This window comes from Mustela nivalis (genome assembly GCF_964662115.1).
Source record: "Mustela nivalis genome assembly, chromosome: 7".
Lineage (NCBI taxonomy): Eukaryota > Metazoa > Chordata > Mammalia > Carnivora > Mustelidae > Mustela > Mustela nivalis.
In genome coordinates this window covers 94,980,961-95,000,657 of record NC_139026.1, presented here as the reverse complement: position 1 = coordinate 95,000,657, position 19,697 = coordinate 94,980,961, and the positions used below count along the sequence as shown (strand labels likewise).

General features: G+C 44.1%; 1 protein-coding gene across 6 annotated transcripts; it reads right to left on the bottom strand.

The window, feature by feature from the left end:
* Nucleotides 1–39: 39 nt before the first annotated feature.
* On the bottom strand, nucleotides 40–19,462 carry RAB5B (RAB5B, member RAS oncogene family). 6 transcript variants are annotated; one of them, XM_082741756.1, is made up of 7 exons: nucleotides 19,227–19,331; nucleotides 7,462–7,481; nucleotides 5,297–5,559; nucleotides 4,060–4,211; nucleotides 3,674–3,796; nucleotides 3,025–3,118; nucleotides 40–2,696 (listed from the first exon to the last, which is right to left on the bottom strand). In XM_082741756.1, the coding sequence occupies exons 3-7, from the start codon at nucleotides 5,457–5,459 to the stop codon at nucleotides 2,581–2,583; spliced, it is 648 nt and encodes a 215-aa protein (XP_082597882.1). In that variant the 5' UTR covers nucleotides 5,460–5,559; nucleotides 7,462–7,481; nucleotides 19,227–19,331; the 3' UTR covers nucleotides 40–2,580. The 6 variants fall into 6 exon arrangements, with proteins under 6 accessions (XP_082597882.1, XP_082597880.1, XP_082597884.1 ...); XM_082741754.1 differs by lacking the exon at nucleotides 7,462–7,481 and having other exon boundaries at nucleotides 19,227–19,462; XM_082741758.1 differs by lacking the exons at nucleotides 7,462–7,481; nucleotides 19,227–19,331 and adding an exon at nucleotides 19,367–19,459.
* Between the last annotated feature and the right edge of the window lie 235 nt (nucleotides 19,463–19,697).

Here is a 19,697-nt window from a genome sequence, read left to right as displayed (position 1 = left end):
AGAAAAAAGAGAAAGAAAAAAAGAAGCAACACTCCAATACACTTTTCTTTTCTTTTTTTTTTTTTTTCCTTTTTTACTTACATTAAATACATCGGTAAATCAGCAGTCGCATTCTGTTACCACGATTGTTATGTTGGGAGAGGAAGAAAAGGGGAAAAAGGCAAATGCTTTCTTAGAAGAAAAGAAAAGGATACCCCACCCCCAAAAGAACTGATCAGAAGAAATAAAATGAAGAGCTGGGAAATAAAAAACTAAGATCCCCAAGCCCAAGAGAGCTCAAAGGAAAGCAGAGGAGCTAGTAGGAAATAGAAGGAAGGCAGCAGATAGGCCCAGAAGCTAAGGCCAATCCTGTTCCACAGGGGGCTGTGGAGGGGAGAAGCCTGGAGAAATGGTTTCCCAGCCCCAAGGCAATGAAACACTTCACTCCTGTTCCATGGGGAAAGATGCAGAGAGAAACAAACAAACAAACAAACAAAAAACCCAAAAAACCTTCATTTCTAAGGAATCTAAGAGAGCTATCCTAGTTCTTCCACTTATAAGGACGCACTGGGTGCTTTGGGAGGCTGGTAGGTGCTGGGAAAGGAAAGGGAAAATGTGTGTTTCAGGGCCACGGGAACTAAGGCTGCCCCTGGAAAAGGAAGGGAAATGAGTCCTAAGTGGAAGAACCTAAGCTGGGTCCTTCAGAGTCTCAGCTCCAAGGATTTTTCAGCTGCTCTGGGACAGAAGGCAGTCTGCAAATCAAAGGGTAGAAAGGTTCCAATCCTAGGTCACTGTGACCTTTCCTATCTTACTTCCCCCAATTCTCCCAAAACTCTGGGTTGGAACAAGGAGTTTAGAGTTCTCTCTTGCCTTGATGACTTCCCAAAGACATCCTAAAATACCTGATGAGGAATGCGAGGAGTGGCTAGAGATTTAGAAAGGACCCACGTTCCCTGGTGATGTGAGACAGCTGTGACAGACCTTCAGTGCCAGTTGTTCCCTATCCACAGGAACAGGTGTTACAGTATGAGGGGGCCAACAAGCAGGCCTCTGTGGTATTAGCCCCTAGTGGTATGTGGATTAAACCACTGGCTGGGGGTGGGTATAAGGATAAGGATGTAGGGACTAAACCAAACATACTAACAAAGGGAAAAAGATATAGGTCCTGATAGGAGGTGGAGGACAGAACAGACTGTACAGTGAGAATAAAGATCATACCTATTTACAGGGAAGTAGAAAAGACATGGTAATGGGTGGATCATTGAACATGAACCTTGGGAAAGGACAGAAAACTCCTCCCTCTTGCCTGACCCCTCTTTACTCCCATACCATGGCCTAGGCTATCCTGAGACCGCTCTCCAGTTGCTCAGTTAATTCCCCAGGAAAGGCAAACCTATACTCGAGAGCTAGGTTGGCAAGAATATAGGTTAAGAATCAGAGTTGGAGGAAGCAAGCAGTGGAGACAGGGCTTAAGTAGCTGCCACTGGTCCTGTTCTCTACAGCCCCTCCCAAAACCTCATATATATACTACCTTGGGTTCCATTTAATTAAAAGGTGAGAGGGCAGGTAAATCAATCAAAACCCCCATAAAACAAGTATCCCAACTGAACTACCACCAATTAAAGTGCAAACTGCAGGGGAATATTGTGGCTGGGGCTGAGGCCATCTAAAGGCCGGGGGTGGGGGGAAATGCATATGTATAAATCAGAGGATGGGTATCAGAAACTGGTCCCTCCCCTAATTAGATCACAGCAGAGCCAAAGATGCAGGCAACCAGTGAAGATTCTTTGGAGGACTCTGGGGTCCAGAGTCTCCCCCACTATGGGGGAGGAGCTACCTAAGAGGCTGGGTGAGGGGGTAGTTAGGCCTTGGAACAGTTCCAGAGCCACAGGTGACACTACATCTCCACCTCCTCCACCTCTGCCCAGTTAACTAACACAACTCCTATCAGAGCAAGAGCTTGCCTTCCATTTTCTCACCTCTACCTATAAACACCCTCCACAAGGACAACTCGTGGAGACTGCAGTCTTTTCATATGAGAAACTCCAACCCCCTCTCCCAAAAAAGGAACTGTTCCCTTACTCCCTCCTGCTCTGAGCCTTATTCTCCCCCCAGGGCCCTTAATGTGACTGAACTGGAAATCTCCTTCCTCAGTTCCTGGGTTCATCACCTTCTCCATCCTGGGAAGAGGAGGAAAAGGGGATCAAGAACAGGGACTGACCAAAAGCAGAAAGGGAAAGGGCAAAGACGAAAAAATGTTTTCTGAAAAAATGAGGAGGAGGAGGAGGAGGAGGAGGAAAGATAAGTAGGTCTCTGTCTTGCACCTATAATACAAGTGAAGAAAGTTTGTTTTGGAAGGTAAGTCCTGGGGGATCTGACCCCTAAGCCCCAGAGTAGGGGTAAGGAGGCCAGTGGCAACAGCTGCCTGGTGTTGGTTGCTGAAGCGTTAAAAAGTGCCATGACAGAGCTGTCAGGAGGCAGCCCTTGGGAGCCAGGGCTCAGTGTGCTGTTACCGTAGGGGCTGTGTGCTGAGGGGTGGGGATGGAGGTTATTTCTTAGCTCTCGTGCTAGCTCCATACTTGTTTGCTGCTAGCCACCCCCTCAGTTGCTACAACACTGGCTCTTGTTCTGCTGGGACTGTTCATGAAGATCCACACCCCGGCTTCGGCCTGCTGCACCCCCCAGATTCTGGGGTTCACTCTTTGGCAACTTCTTAGCTAGAGATAAAAAGAGAAGGAAAAAAGTATGGTAGATTTTAGTCATCCCTCCAAAGGACTATGGGTTGGGGGTGGGGAAGGGGGAAATATGGAAGATTAAAAGAATGTTTTGAAGAGGGTAAGGTTCACCTGTAACTATGTGGAAGATGGGGGGGTGTGTGGCTAAAGCTGCAGCCAAAGGATTGAGGTCATAATGGAAAGTTAAGATATTTCTATACCTAAAGTTTTCACAAGAGGAGACACTCCCCTCCATCTTTATGACTTGGGTTAGTGATCTTGTCTAGAGGCAAGGGATGAAGACGAAGACCCCAGGTTGTTCTGACCTTACCTATTGCCAGGAAGAGATCATTCACGTTCATAGCTGTCTTGGCTGAAGTCTCCATAAACAATAAGCTGTTGTCATCTGCATATGCCTGGGCCTCCTGCAAGGGGTGGGTATACTGGTACTCAGAATGTAGGGTAGGAACAAGTATTGCCTTTCCACTCCCATGTAGCACCAGAGATAGGCAATATCCTAGGTTCTCTCACTTTAACTGCCCCTCTGAGCCAGCTGGCCCTGGACCCATATTTTGGTGACAACTCCCTTAAGGATAACTGGTGGTCTAGACAGCTTAATCCAACCAGCAGGTGCCAGGAATCTTAATTATGAGGAATGTAAGTTGGTTGGGGGCTTTTAGGCTGTGACACTTGAATAGTCCCTTTCCTCAAATTCAACTGTTCCCTCTTTCCCGTTTTCACACTGGTATCCCCATACCTGGTACTTCCCTACCCCTCTGCTCTGGAATTTACTTCTGTCTCCTCTAAAATCTCCTGGCTGTCATTAGGGTCACAGTGTTGCTGTATTTAACTTGGTGTGGAACTGGGAAATGAGATGATAAATGTCCTCAGGTGAGGTTTTCAGAGAGGGCAGGTTTATGGAAGAAAGGTCCCAAGCACCAAGGGAGCGTGTTACAGAGGGATTCTCCAGGCCATCTTACTTCATACTCCACCATGCGCTTATTGGCCAGGTCAGCTTTGTTCCCCGCCAGGGCAATAACGATGCTAGGACTGGCCTGTCGCTGTAGTTCCTTTACCCATGTCTTCGCTCGGGCGAAGGTTTCCTAGAAAAACATGAGGAAGAGAAAGGTTGGCCGGAAAGACTGCCAATCCAGGCCCATCATCTTCAAAACCCAGTCTCAAAATTCACCTCTCCTAGACAGCCTTCCTTCACTGAAACCACTTGTGTCTGATACTTCATTACCTCAGTCTCACCAGCACTTGGAAGTACAATTTATATTTTTATTTTGCTAAGACCTGGTTTTCTCTTCCCCACCTAATTTAATTCCTATAAATAAAAGCAGGAGAATCTTCTCAGCCCACTTACCTGATTAGTAATGTCATAAACCACAATGGCAGCTTGGGCACCTCTGTAGTACATGGGGGCCAAGCTATGGTATCGTTCCTGCCCAGCTGTGTCCCAGATCTCAAACTTGACTGTTGTGTCATCTAGACAAACAGACTGGGTGAGGAAGGCCGCTACGGATGAGAGAATGGAGGGGAAGAAGTTGTAAGTTGGAGGATCAATGGGAAAATCCCAGCCCCCTTCACAATATCTCCATTCTCTAAGACCAGTCACCACCCAGGTCATTGAGCTAAGGAAAAAGGTTTTACATTCCCCTCCTGTGTACAGGTCCTAGAACCAGGATTAAGACTGCCTTCGGCTAAGACCCTCCTGCCAGAAGCTTCTCTGCTTAAGGAATGAGGACACACAAACTATGAAGATTAGAGAGAAGAACTGACAATACCAGTCATCTCACTTCTAACCAAAATAGAGGAATAAGAGATGATGACAGAAAATAGGCTTCAGATAAAGGTCACATTAGTTAGAAGACTTTACAGCCTGATGGCAGATCCCATAGTTATCAATATTATTTGGCTGTTACTTTTTTATATATCTTCTGCTGGTCCAAGAACACCACATTTCCAAGGTGACTAGTAAAAGCGGGGAAGGAGTTAACATGGGAGTTCTCATAAAAGATCTTTTACTGAACTAGGGCCCTATTTTGGGGGTAGCAGAAGGTAGAAGGTAGTAAAGATGGGAAAGGCAGATGCCTTTTATCTTTTATATTTAGTTCCAGCCTCTCTTTTACCAGGTATGTTTATCAGAATCATCTAAGGAGCTTTTCCCAACACACCTGTCTATACCTCCACCAACCTCACTCTATTTCCAATACTAATCAGTACATCTAGAGTAGGGCCCAAGCATGTCAGGATGAAAATGTTCTCCAAGTGATTTTGATACACATTTGTTATTATGAATCACTGTTCCAAACCAACCCTGCTCAAGGTGACACTCAACTGAACTTCAAATGACTTAAGAAAAACATGGGAAGACGACAAACTGAGATTTAAAAAATGAGTGATTTTCTAGGTGTGCAATCAACCTAATTTTTTTTCTAGGAAGCAAGGGGCAAACATACACCTTCTTTTTGGCATTATGGCAGGGTTTTTTCCTGCTTTATAAAGGATTTCCATTCCAAGCAGCTAAAAAGGCCAGCTCCATAGTCAGGTCCCTACATCTCCCTTTAACATTGTCCCTCTTCTTTCCCTGAGGTACTCACCTCCAATGGTGCTTTCTTGGTACTCATGGAACTGCCCTTTGACAAAACGTAATACCAGGCTAGACTTCCCCACTGCAGATTCACCCAGCAGGACCAATTTGAACTGGCATATTTTGCTGGCCTGGGGCTGCCCATTGGGCCTGGCTGTGCTTCTGCTAGTCATGGCTAGATTATGAGAATGGGAAAGGGTGGAGGGAGGGGGATGCCACAAAGCGGCAAAGGGGGGAAGGGGAAAGGGGAGGGGACTTCAGGCTTCAACAGTCCTGCAAGAAAAAAGTGGGTAAAATTAAACACAAGGACATTGCAGCTGCAATCAATTTTAGAAAAAAGATAAATCTCTTCATTTCTTTGCTCTTATGAGGACTTAACAATTAAAATCATCCACCATTAAAAGGTTATCCCACTGAGAGGGTCCCAGGCAGCTGACACTCAGTGGTAATAACGGGGAGCAATAAAATAAGAATTGCACCTAGGGGTGCCTGGGTGTCTCATTTGGTTAAATATCTATCTTCGGCTTAGGTCACAATACCAGGGTGCTGGGATCAGACCCTGTGGCAGGCTCCCTGCTCAGATTCTCTCTCTCTCTCTCTCAAATAAATAAATAAATAAATAAAATCTTAAAAAACAAAACAATTGCATCTGAAGTGGAGTTTGCCATACAACATAATTCTCATTTGCCAAGGGAGCTGATATGGAGAGACTGAAAACTGTGTGAAATACATTTATTTCACATTTATTCCCCACCAGGTCTTTTTTTTTTTTTTTTTTTTTTTTAAGATTTATTTATTTGAGAGAGAAAGAACACAAGTGGGAGGAGGGAGTGAACCTGGAGCAGGACACAGGGGTCGATCCCATGACCCCTGTCATGGGATCATGAACTGAGCCAAAACCAAGAGCCAGATGCTCACCCCAGGTCTTCAAAAAACAGCAAACCGATCAACTTTTGAGACTTCTTGTTTCCTTTTTCAGGGGGGAGAGGGGCAGAGGAGGAAGGAGAGAAAATCTTAAGCAGGCTTCAAGCCCAGCATGGACCCTAAGGAGGGCTCCAGCTCCCAACCCTGAGGTCATGACCTGTGCTGAAATCAAGAGTGAGATGCTTAACTGAGCTACCCAGGCACCCCCCAAATGCACCATGTACCCTAGATCCCCAGTATCCTGGTAGTGGCCTTCCCCCTGGCTCCCATCTTTTTTCTAGCTTTCAAAATGAAAGATTTATTCTAGGGGTGTGGGATGAGTCACCCTCCCTAAGAGCAGAGGGGTTCCTCTGGTTCCATATCCTTCATACAATCCAATAATCCTCTTGACATTTCTGAAACTCTAACCAGGGTCCATTTGCCAGAAGACAGACATCCAACAGACCACATTCGGCACCAACTCTTTCACTTTGCTCCTGCCACCTCTCCAAGTCTGAGAATATATCAAATTGAAAAATCCGTAGGCCTCACCTACTCTCAATTTGCAGCTGTCTTCCTGGTGCCTGGGGATTAGATAACCCCACATTAAAAGGGCCTAACAGCTGCAGCCCTCCGTATTAGAGGCAAAGAAAGAGGGTGTACCTTCTAAACACACACAGGAGTCTCCAGAGGACGATATAGGGATAAGTTTTTTCTTTCTTTTTTTTTTTTTAATTTTTTTATTATTTATTTTTGGGGGGGGGCAGGGTTTGGATGGGCAGAGGGAAAGGGAGAGAGAATCTTTTTTTTTAAATTATTTATTTGTTTGTTTGTTTGTTTGTTTATTTATTTATTTATTTTTTAAAGATTTTATTTATTTACTTGAGAGAGAGACAGTGAGAGAGAGCATGAACGAGGAGAAGGTCAGAGAGAGAAGCAGACATCCCATGGAGCTGGGAGTCTGATGCGGAACTCGATCCCGGGACTCCAGGATCATGACCTGAGCCGAAGGCAGTCGTCCAACCAACTGAGCGACCCACGCGTCCCGGGAGAGAGAATCTTAAGCAGACTCTGCGCTGAGTGCAGAGGTGGACATGGGGCTTGATCCCAGGACCCTGAAATCACAACCGGAGCCAAAATCAAGACTCAGATGCCTAACCAACGGGTTAGGTTAGGTTAGGTTAGGTTAGGTCTGAGCCACCCAGACGCCCTGTAAGGGTAATTCAAGCAATAAACATTTGATGAAAATAAACTGAACTTCTTTACCTTTACCTTTCAAGAGGCTTGGAAAGCTGGTGGTGGAGGAAGAGACAGAGAGAGGTTGAGACTTTGAGAGTCTAATCATCCGAACCTGAATATATTTCACCATTCTGACTCTGAGGGGAAGGGAACTATGATATCAAAGGAGTGAGCATGATCAGCGCATACAAAACCTCTGTCTAAAATCTAAGCTTTGCTTGGGTTATACTTTGTTCCAATTAATCCTTTCTTTCTCCAAGGTTGATTCTAGTAACAATCTGCAACTCTAGTAAAGCTAGGAAAGATAGTAAAGCCAGGAAAACAGAAAAAATCATACAGGAGCCAGTGCAGAGGAACAAAGACTGTGAAGTCCAATTCCCTGGATTTATTTTACGGTTCTGCTTACTAGCTGTGAAGCTTTGGGCAAGTTACTAAATCTATTTGTGCATTCACTGCATCTGTAAAATAGGATAATAGCCTTATGAGCACTCACTTCAGAAGGCTGTTGTGAGAATTAAATAATAGAAATAACAAGTATTTGGCAAGAGTTCAATGAACATTAAGCTACTAATCATTATTAATGACATCAAGAAATTTCAGAGCCTTGCCTTCCACCTTTATAAAACAGAAAAAATACCTACCTCATAGAGTAGCAGTAAAGATTAAGGAAAAGATGTGTTTAGCATAGTGTTAAAAAAATAAATATTGTTAGTTAGTGGCCCTGATTCACAGAAAAGATCAACTTAATATACTAAAATATATCTCAATATTAATTTTAACTAATATATTCCTAAAAGGTAAGCTTTATAAGAAGTAGAGAAAAAACACAGAAAAAACAAGTGTAAAGAGGAAGTACACAGGGAAATGAGAGAGAAGCAAAACCTCAGAAAAGTCCCAAAGTAAACTTAAGACAGAGGAATGTAAGAAATTACTCTGATTCTACTAGGTATTTTATATATCTTATGCCAGTAAGTCCTAAGAATCCAGAAATACACAGGCTATTTTCTGAAGTTTTCAGTGATTTCTGATGAAATGATAAAAAAAGTAAGAGAAATACAGCAAATTTTTCATAAAAAACTAAATTTAATCAAGAAAAAAAAATTTTCAGTAGGCTCCACATCCAGCATGGAGCCAACACAGGGCTTTGAACCCAGGACACTGAGATCAACACCTAAGTTGAGATCAAGAGTTGGTTACCCAGATGCCCCTCAATTTATCTAAGTTAAAAGAATATTCTTTATAATAAGATTTCTAACTTCTTCTTTTTTTTTTTTTTTAAGATTTCATTTGTCAGAGAGACAGCACAAGCAGGGGGAGCAGCAGGTAGAGAAGTAGGCTCCCTGCTGAGCAAGGAGCCCGATGTGGGACTCCATCTCAGGACCCTGGGATTATGACCTGAGCTGAAGACCAATGCTTAACAGACTGAGCCACCAAGGCGTCCCTAACTTCTTACTTACTTAGTATTAATTCTCAAAGGGAAATATATATATTATATGGAAAAATCTCTGAGACCTATTTTTAAAAAAAGATATAGAGAGGCCAGCACCTGGATGGCTCAGTTGGTTAAGTGCCTGACTCTTGATTTTGGCTGGGTTGGTGATCTTGGGGTGCCAACTCAGTGTGGAGCCTGCTTGAGATTCTCTCCCTCTCAAATAAATAAATAAATCTTAAAAAAAAAAAAAAGAAAGAGAAAGAAAGAAAATAGTATGGAAGGATCCATACTCATCTGTTAACAGTGGTTACTTCTGAGAAGAGTGGGACTGAGAAGGGTAGTAAGTGAAGGACTCAGTTTTTTTCGTTCTACACAATTTTTATTTATTTAATTTATTCATTTATTTTAAGATTTTATTTGAGAGAGGGAGAGAGAGAACATGGGTTGGCAGTTGTGGGGAGGGGGGTGGAAGTGGTCAGAGGGAGCAGCAGATTCCCAGCTGAGCAGGGAGCCCAATGTGGGACTTGATTCTGGGACTCCAGGATCATGACCTGAGGAAGTCCCTTAACTGACCCACCTAAGATGCCCCTAAACAATTTTTTGTAAAAACAGTAAATACGCATTTTTAATTTTTTTAGGAAATGTATTTAAAAGCTTTCTAAATAATTTTTAATGCTTTAAAAAATAATGGTGTTGATAGGCAGTAGTAAGCTTTCTAAATACCCATATATTATGGGAAAGCAAAAACTCTCAAATTTAAATTAGCTGGTCCATGGGCACCTGGGTAACTCAGTTGGTAAAACCTCTGCCTTTGGCTCAGGTTGTGTGGTCCCAAGGATTTGGTTCTGAGCCTGTGTTGGGCTCCCTGCTCAGCAGGGAGTCTGCTTCTCCCTTTGCCCCTCCCAAGCTTGTATTTTTTTTCTTCTCTCTCTCCCCACCTCTCAAATAAATAAATAAAAAATCTAAAAAAAAAAAAAAAGAAAAGAAAAAAAAAAGATTAGGGCACTTGGGTGGCTCAGTCAGTTAAGTGTCTGCCTTCAGCTCAAGTCATGCTACCGGGGTTCTGAGATTGAGTGGGAAGCCTGTTTCTCCCTCTCCCCACTGCTCCTGCTCTCTCTTGCTCTCTCTCAAATAAATGAATAAAAACTTTATTTTTAAAAAGATTTCATTTAGGGGCGCCTGGGTGGCTCAGTGGGTTAAGCCGCTGCCTTCAGCTCAGGTCATGATCTCAGCGTCCTGGGATCGAGCCCCGCATCGGGCTCTCTGCTCCACAGGGAGCCTGCTTCCCTTTCTCTCTCTCTCTCTGCCTACTTGTGATCTCTGTCTGTCAAATAAATAAATAAAATCTTAAAAAAAAAAAAAAAAAGATTTCATTTATTCAAATTTGTGAGAGAGAGGGAGCATGAGCAAGAGTGGGCAGGGGCAGAGGAAGAAGCAGACTCCCAACTGAGTGGGGAGCTCAACACAGGCTGGATTCTACAAAGCTGAGATCATAGCCTGAGCTGAAATCAAGAGTGGAAAGCTTAACCAACTGAGACACCAAGGTGCCCCCCCCCTTAATTCGGTTCCTAACCACTAGTTAAAGTTCTTTAGCTTTCATTCTCCCATCCAAGTACTAACCAGGCCCGACCCTGCTTAGCTTCCGAGATCAGACAAGATCGGGCGCGTTCAGGGTGGTATGGCCGTAGACTAGCTTTCATTCTCAAAATGTGGGACCAGATCCCTGGACCCTGAGATCACAACCTGAACTAAAGGCAGACACTCAAGGGACTGAGCCACCCAGGTACCCTAAATATAACCTTTAACAAAAAAATAAATTAGTTGGCCCACAAAATCCTAAATTCTGGGAATCAGTACTGCAAGAATCAGTTAAATAGGTTATTTTAGGGGCACCTGGGTGGCTCAGTGGGTTAAGCCTCTGCCTTCAACTCAAGTCATGATCTCAGGGTCCTGGGATCGAGCCCCAAATCAGGCTCTCTGCTTGGCAGGGAGCCTGCTTCCTCCTCTCTCCGCCTGCCTCTCTGCCTACTTGTGACCTCTGTCAAATAAATAAATAAAATCTTTTAAAAAAATAGGTTATTTATTTATTCCTTTAGATTTATTTATTTGAGAGAGAGCACGTGAGTGCGCACATTGGAGCAGGGGAGGGGCAGGGAGAGAGAGAGAGAGAGAATCTCAAGCAACTCCCAACACAGGCCCGATCCTACAAAGCCGAGATCACAACCTAAGCTGAAATCAAGAGTGGGAAGCTTAACTGAGCCACTCAGGCACCCCTTAATTAGGTTCTTAACCACTAGTCACACAGTTCTTTAGCTCTTTTCATTCTCAAACTGTGAACTGTAAACCAACAGTTACCTTGAAATCACTTGGTGGAACGTATTTGGGGGAAAAAGCAAAGAAGAAACAGAATAAAAAATAACAAGTCTACTGCAAATAGTAAGAATCACTCTGTGAAAATGTTTCACTTTATGTACACACTGAATTATGATATGAAATGTTTTATTATGAGTCATGATAAAAAAAAAGTTTAAAAAACACTGCTTTGGAGAGTGACGATGAAAGATGAAGTGACAATGAAAGATGGGTTAATAAGGGTGGGAAAAAGTCTAGTTTTGGGGTAGGGTATAGCCTATGGTTACTACAGCATTTCTAGATGAAATTAAGCTGAGGGCTGAATATATAGCTCTCCAGGGGTCAGAGGATTCTCCAACCCTGCTACTAAAGTTATGACGCAATTATGAAAATGGGAAGCCAAACTAGACAGGGGCAGTCCTGTGTGGTGTTGGGAAGGTCTTTGGAATCAAGCTAGGTTGAGTTTTATTCTCTGCTTTGCTGGTTATATGCCACTGTGATCTTAGGCTCCTTACCCCCTTTGCCTTTCTGTTTCCTTATCTGTAAGGATCTTTGTGGAGGGAGGTGAGTAAGAAAAAGTAGCAAAGAATAGAACTGAATTCAATTCCAAAGTTCTGAGTACATTTAGGAAATTTTTTTCTCTTAGAGTATCTCAGAATCTGTGAGGAATTATTATTATTATTTTTAAAGATTTTATTTATTTATTTACAGATCACAAGTAGGCAGAGAGAGAGAGAGAGAGAGAGAAGCAGGCTCTCTGCTCAGCAGGAGGCTCGATCCCAAGACCCTGAGATCATGACCTAGGCCGAAGGCAGAAGCTTAACCCATTGAGCCACCCAGGGGCACTGAGGAATTATTTTTTAAAACATATTTATGTGGCACTTCCTATACACGGTTTCGTAACAAAAGATAGGCCATCATAACGCTACACTTTAGAAAACAGATGACCCCAGAGAGGGGAAGAAAACTACAGATGATAAACTGGTCAAGTTTCCTTTGGGTGACATATATATGCTATACTCTAAGACACAACAGGAAAAGTTAACTAGGTTCTTTGACTTAATCGCTCACCCCCCCCCACCCTTTTTTTAAAAGTAAGCGCTACATCCAAGGTGGACCTTGAGCGCACAACCCCAGAGATCGAGACTCATATGCTCTACCCACTGAACCAGCCAGGCACCCCAATTATTTGCTCATATTTTCACCCATTTCAAAGCATGTGATCCAAGGGGCAGAACACTAAGCCTCAATGTTCCTACTTTTACAATAAGAAAACATGGGAGTTTGCATGGACTGAATTCTCATAGGCAGACACATGGCTCTAGGCCTAGGAAAACGGGAGGGAGTACGGGAAATGTGGAGATGGGAAATAATCACAGACACGTTCACACTGCAAAATCCGTCACCCCCTCCAGACAGTAAATTAAGCCAGAGCCCAGACACAATCAGCAAACTTTCTTGCTACCAAGCAACCTTGGGTTGTCACAGATTAGAAATTATTAGAAAAAACTACTTCCTACCCCAATGTGTCACCTCAATAATGTCTTACCTTCCCTGTTCACAGTAATTGCTAGGCTGCCCATCATTGTGCCTTAATCTTTAATCCCAATGTGTATATAGGGTATCATGTTTTTTATGCAAAGCCTCAATGGCCAGGCTCTCAAAAGATCAGGGGTACAGAAGTGAAATATACAAAAGATTCAAATGATTTGGGGCACCTGGGTGGCTCAGCTGTTAAGTGTCTGCCTTGGCTCAGTTCATGATTCCAGGGTCCTGGGATCAAGCCCCGCATCACACTCCCTGCCTGCTGCTTCTTCCTCTCCTTCTGCCTGCTGTTCCCCCTACTTGTTCTCACTTTCTCTCTGTCAAATAAATAAAGAAAATCTAAAAAAAAAAAAAAAAAAAAAAATCAAATGATTTCTAGTGATTTTTTTTTGCTAAGAGTTGACAATAGGCATCCATTCAAAGACAAAAAAGAAACCACAGCCACCTGGCCAAATGGTGTGATGATTACCTTCAAACCTGAGGCAAAAAAAAAGGGGAGGACAAGGAAGTTATTCTTCCCTTCAATGCTTTCAGTTTGTAAGAGAAAAAAAGAAATCAGATTTAACTTCCACAAAAATGACCATTAACAAGGGAGAATCCTCCTGATTGAGGGCTGACAATGGCATTAGCCCACCGGGGAGGGGCAAGGCGGAGGATGAAGGGGCAAGTTCTTTATCATGGGCAGCACCTCTAAGCAGCTCAGGAAAGTATGAACAGGAAAGGTTTCTCAGCTTGCTGGTCCCAGCTAGAGCAAAACTATTCTTCAGGCCCCCTTCCACTTGGCATCTTTGAGTCTCTATGCCAACCACATTATGAAGACTTTAGAAGTCTATTACCTACTAACAGAGACTAACTTCCAGATATATAGGCACTGGAGTCTAGCCCACACCCAAATGTCAGCCCCATAAAGGTCAGTTTCCCAGATAAGAGGCAGTCTAGAGATCTAGTCCAGTCTCTGTATTTTACAGGTAAGGAAACTGAAGCACATAATATTAATCAACTTGCCAAGTATTACCACATAGACAGCTATTACAAATAATATTAAACAACTTGGGGCACCTGGGTGGCTCCGTCGGTTAAACACCTGCCTTTGGCTCAGGTCATGAGTTCCACTTTGGACTCCCAGCTCCTCTGGGAGCCTGCTTCTCCCTCTGCCTCTCTCTGTCTCTCATGAATAAATAAATAAAACCTTTTAAAAAACATTAATCAACTTGCCAGGTGTTATCATACAGACAGCTAATCTTTTAGCAAGTACTCCTAGTCATGTACTCTTGATAGTAATAATGTATCACTATACCTTTTAAGGAAGCAGGAGATGCTAACTCTGAACTGAGCTCTGGAGAGGATGCCAGAACAGGAATAAGAGTTTAGACTGATTAGTTTCTGCCTGTATTCAGTTTAGGTAAGTACTTCCTTTGGGATTAAAAACAAGGTAGGCCTTCCCTGAGAACCAGAATCCAGTTCCATATTCTTCTAACAGAAGAACTCACACTATGCCTCTCTAGAAGGTCTTGACCAACCCTGCCAGGACAGTTGAAATGGAAATAATTTAATGGAAGGTAATAGGGAAAGAGTGGTAATTTTTACAGGAGTCTGTGGACCTTGGGACTAATCTAAAAGCTTTACGGATTAGGGAAGACAGGACAAAAGCCAGTAAATACCTTCAACTCTCAACTTTGTTTAGACCCCAAAACACTAAAATCTTGAACTGAGAGTTCTACTACTTGGCTCAGGTCTTTTTTATTGTGTTGATTCAAGATTAACAAGTTGCAGTCTTAAATGAGAGAGTCCTGGGCACCTGGGTGGCTCAGTAGGTTAAGCCACTGCCTTCGGCTCAGGTCATGATCTCAGAGTCCTGGGATCGAGTCCCACATCGGGCTCTCTGCTCAGCAGGGAGCCTGCTTCCTCCTCTCTCTCTCTCTACCTGCCTCTCTGCCTACTTGTGATCTCTCTCTGTCAAACAAATAAATAAAATCTTTAAAAAAAAAAAAATGAGAGAGTCCTTCCACTTCTCCCCACTCTCTCCCTTATATTTCCCCAAGAGGTAAAAAGCATGCTTATCTCTTATCAGCATGGTAGTACAAGCTCTTTATTATTGACCTAGAAAAGATAGGAATGCCCTTCCTTACTCTGTCTGCCTAGTAAACTCCTAATTTATCTTTTAAGGCCAAGCTCAAATGTCACCTTCTCCGCAAAATTGCATAATTACCCTATCACCCCAGCAGAATTCATCACTGCTTCCTCTAGGGTTCTACAGTATTAAGATGATACTTTTATCACAGTCCTTATATTACACGAGTTAGTTGTGTGTGTCTGTTCTGCTGAACTATGAACTTCTCAAGAAGTGTAACTATTTTTTCTATGTCATTTTGACTCTCCAGAGCACAGCACAATGTCTGGTCCCTAGTAGGTGTTCACTAAATGTTCCCTAAATTAAGGCTAAAGCAGTCCTACTTCCCTCCTTCATCTATTCCTCCCCTGTGTCATCTGGATAGTTTCTTACTCAGTTCCATTTGGGAATGTTTTTAATAGTCCTCAGAAAACCAATTCTCTCCCTGGCCTCTTTGTGATCTCCCTTGGATGCAGGGCCCTCTTGGGACCCAGCCCACAAAGTACTGTTGCAACTCACATGGGCTAACTGCTTTTCCTGTCACTCGTTACTATGCTCAGATGGCCTAATCACACCCCATATGCAGCCCTCCCACCCTAAGACTGAAGCAACTGTGGCTTAAAACAAAGTTCCTTGAGTTTTCAGCTGATGTAAATTGCTGAAAAACTTTGGGTCATTATCTCTATTAATTCCTGAGCTTGAGAAATGCAAGTTAAAAAAACCCAAAACTATGAGGGCTAGAGGACATTCTGAAAAGGTACCCACTGCCCCTAAACCACAGCCACAATCTGGCCCAGAAATCTGCACACACTTTGTTCACCTGGTTGGCTCCTTACTAAGCTCAGTTACTGTTCAATGACTAAATCTTTCCTACAACACTCTTAGGAAGTGGAAGCGTATTGTGTAGGGTTTTAAGTTATTCTTCCTCCTAGAGGGCTGTTGCATTTCCTTATTTTGAGTTCATTCTCTAACACTTTGGTTTCCAATCTGAAATGCTTTAAGATTAGGGAGCAGCCTATACCCTTGCTTCTCCTACCCTATGTCTCCTTAGAAGTCAAATTTGTATCAATGCATACAAACAAGCAAACTACAGAAAAGCAATCCTTACTCCCGAGCAAACTAAGAGTTACAAGGTATGACTTGTAGTCAAGTATGGCTTGAAGAAAGAGAGACAGCCCTCTTCTCCAAATACAGTTTTTTTTTTTTTTAAGATTTTATTTATTTATTTGACAGAGAGAAATCACAAGCAGATGGAGAGGCAGGTAGAGAGAGAGGAAGGGAAGCAGGCTCCCTGCTGAGCAGAGAGCCCGATGTGGGACTCGATCCCAGGACTCTGAGATCATGACCTGAGCCGAAGGCAGCGGCTTAACCCACTGAGCCACCCAGGCGCCCCGCAAATACAGTTTTTAACTCTAGATCTGTGTAAGACTGTTTCTCGAAGTCAGGCTTTGATTAAGAGGAAGGTGGAGGGGCACCTGGATGGTTCAGCGGGTTAAGCATCTTTTTTTTTTTTTTTGACAGAGATAGAGAGCACAAGTAGGCAGAGCGGCAGGCAGAGGGAGAGGGAGAAGCACGTTCTCCGAAGAGCAGGGAGCCCGATGCGGGACTCCATCCTAGGACCTTGGGATCATGACCTGAGCCAAAGGCAGCCTCTTAACCGACTGAGCCACCCAGGCACCCAAGCATCTGACTCTTGATCTCAGGTCATTGAGTTCAACCCTGCTGGGCATGGAGCCTACTTAAAAAAAAAAAAAAAAGTAAATAAGAAAGGGACAGGTATACAAGAATGTAGAGAATAATGGCAAAACCTATAGAGAAGATTAACACACACACACAATTTTTTCTGGGACTGCTTGAGGTACATAAAGTTTCTGAGGGCACTGTACAAAGGCTGGGCAAACTAGAGGCTTCTAAAGCCAGTAAGGACAAATTCAATTAATAAAGTGGCAGAATGAAATGTCCCAACTGTACTGAGGTGTAGAGGAAAACAATTTCAAATCCAGAGAAACTTGAGAGTTTTCTCACATCACTACAGAAAGACAGATCCAGAGGCCCTTTAGGAGAACCATCATCTTTTAGGTTAATGAAAGGTCAGTGATATAATCTGAACATGCAGAGACCATGAACCAGAAGATAGAGGTCTCAAATTCCTCACGTTAGCAGAGATCCAATAATTCTCCCAAACAAATGATTTACCTAATCTTCCTTTCCTGCCCATAAAAGAGAAAAAGTATTAGCCATCTATTTGGGCATTTCCTAGGATGTCCAGTGCACAGGTCGGGACAGAAGACACTCCATGTTAAATTTTAAGAAGGTGAGGGATAACCTAGATATACCTCTCTGCTTGTTGATTTTGATAGAAGACAAATGAGCAGTGAAAGGAGCACAATAAATAATAGAGAGTCATTCCAGAAGGGAAAATTGGAAAGAATGAGAGACCAGAGTTTGGTGAGAACATGAAAACAGAATTGCCTTTGGTGGCATATCCCCTAAAGCAAAGTGAGATTAGTCTGATCTGTCTCTAGTCTTTGACCTTTCTGGATGTAATGAGGGAGGAATATGTGGGAAGGTTTACACTTTTTACATTTCTGTACAGCCTGAATATTTAAAAATATGTACATATTACCTTTGTAATTAAGAAGAAATGTAGTTATAAAACATGTTTGTATAAAAAGGTAAAAGGAGGAAGTATAAGGGAAAATCCAATAAGCTTCAATCTATGGGGGACTAAAGAGGTCAGCAGACCATTAAAAATATTTGAGGGAGGGGCACCTGGGTGGCTCAGTGTGTTAAGCCTCTGCCTTCCGCCCAGGGTCCTGGGATAGAGTCCCGCATCAGACTCTCTGCGGGGCAGGGAGCCTGCCTCCCCCCACTCCCGCCTGCCTCTCTGCCTTCTTGTGATCTCTCTCTCTCAAATTAAAAAAAAAAAAAAAAAAATAAATAAATAAATAAATAAAAAAAAAATATATATATATATGGGAGAGGGGGGACTCCTATGCCTTAGTCATCCATCTTCTTTTTCTCTACTCACCCCCTTCCTCAAATGCCTTACTGTTGAGGCATTTGATTCAACTTCCTTAACAGCACAGAAACCTGGGCTCCTGAAGAAGTACACAAAGAACAGGGGGTGATGCCAGCTTTCTAGAATGGAATTTCTCACTCTTCCTAAAATCCCTTCCTCAGTGATATCACCTCTCATTTCCAGGCTTGGTTCCACCTAACCATTACCTGCCTGGGAAATACCCAAGTCTAAGTTCCACAAAAGTTTCACCAACTGTCGTCAGAAGATCTCATCATGGCTGGGGATCTCTAATCCCCTTTCAAATGTGGATAATAAAATCACTGATTACCTGCTTCTAGGTCAGAGATACAGTATCCACCATAGACCAGATTATTAAGTGAGAAACAAACACCCCCCAAATCCAACTTCTTAGCTCTTTCACAGGACTGCACCCAAACCCAGCTGAGGCTGGTAACAAGAAACAGAGACTGCACCATAAACCAAGGGAAAGAAAGTGCAGGGGCTGAGTTTGGAACATTCAACAGCCACAGAAAAAAAAAATTTTTTTTTAAACTTTTGTCTTCATTAGCTACCCCGGGAGTACCCAAAAACTTCAGGTTACCACATCTCAATACTAAAAGAACAAAAGAGTGGGTCCCCCAAGACCCAGATCCTCTGGCCCACCCTTGAGCATTCCCAGAAGCTCCCGTAACTGATACCAGGCCCTGCTGCCACTTCTCCAACTAACTAGTCTTTTAGATTAGTAAAGTTTTCCTCTTTTGCCTCCGTTCTCACTCACTGAACCCAAATCGCTCTCGGCTCAACTCAGGGGCACCCTAGTTATTTTTATAATTGTCACTTTCCCTTTAGAGAATGCCCCTTACCCAACTAGGAAGCCTTCTCAGGCCCTTCTAATTAGACATTTCGAGAACCCCAGCCCCGGCTACCCTCGCAGCCCGGGCGTCAGGTTTGACCCTTCCTCACCTCCTGGCAAATGGCCTTACCTCACTCGTGGCCCCGTCCCTTTCCCCCAGCTCCTCCCTCTTCAGCGCTGCTCAATGAGGCCTGCCTCTGCCTTCACACAGCCTCCCGCGGACGCGGGCCTCCCGCGCCAGCCCCTGGCCCGCCAACACAGCCTGGCCGCCTCCTGGGCCTCACCAACTTTGGGCTCCCAGCCCGCCCGACCCCCTCCTCAGCGCCCCCATTGGGCCTGCCGGGGCCCGGCTCCCTGCTGCCCTCTCCAGTGGGCCACTCTGATCCCTTGCTGAGGCCCAGATCCGCCTCTGCTCTCAGGCCAGCCTGCTCTCCTCTCCCGGGATCCTCCGCCCCTGCCCTTGTGGGCTCCATCAGCCCAGTACCTGGGGCTCCGTCTCCCCCGTCGGGCCGAAGCCTGTGTCGAACAGACAAACAGCTGCAGCTCAACCAAACCCTCCTGCCCCTCCTCCTCCTCCTCGTCCTGGGGCGGGGGCCCCAGCCAATAGCACGATTACCCGCCTACCATCAAGGGTGGGCGATGTGTGCACTAATCCGCCAATCTTCTGGAGAAAGGCGGGCCTCTTCCGGCGCGGTCACCAACGAGTACGAGCGAGGGACTGGATAGGCGGGGCCCCAGACCAATATAGAGAGGGAAACTCTGAAGATGGACGAGGTGGGGGGCCATTAAAGAGCAAGCTTTCTGAGACGGGGGCGGTGCGCTGGTGACAGGCGTACGTGTCAACCAATAATATCTCGACAACCTCATGACTCCGCCTTTTGACTCATAAACATCTAATCAGGTGAGTGATGGAGGCGGGTCCAAGTGAAGCTTTAACCAGTACTGGGAAGATTCG

Coding starts and splice junctions, on each gene's coding strand:
- RAB5B (XM_082741754.1), bottom strand. CDS start 5,459: ATGACTAGCAGAAGCACAGCCAGGCCCAATGGGCAGCCCCAGGCCAGC. Junction 3,119..3,673: donor AGCGCATGGTGGAGTATGAA/GTAAGATGGCCT, acceptor CACCCCTTGCAG/GAGGCCCAGGCATATGCAGA. Junction 2,697..3,024: donor TGATCTCTTCCTGGCAATAG/GTAAGGTCAGAA, acceptor TTTTATCTCTAG/CTAAGAAGTTGCCAAAGAGT.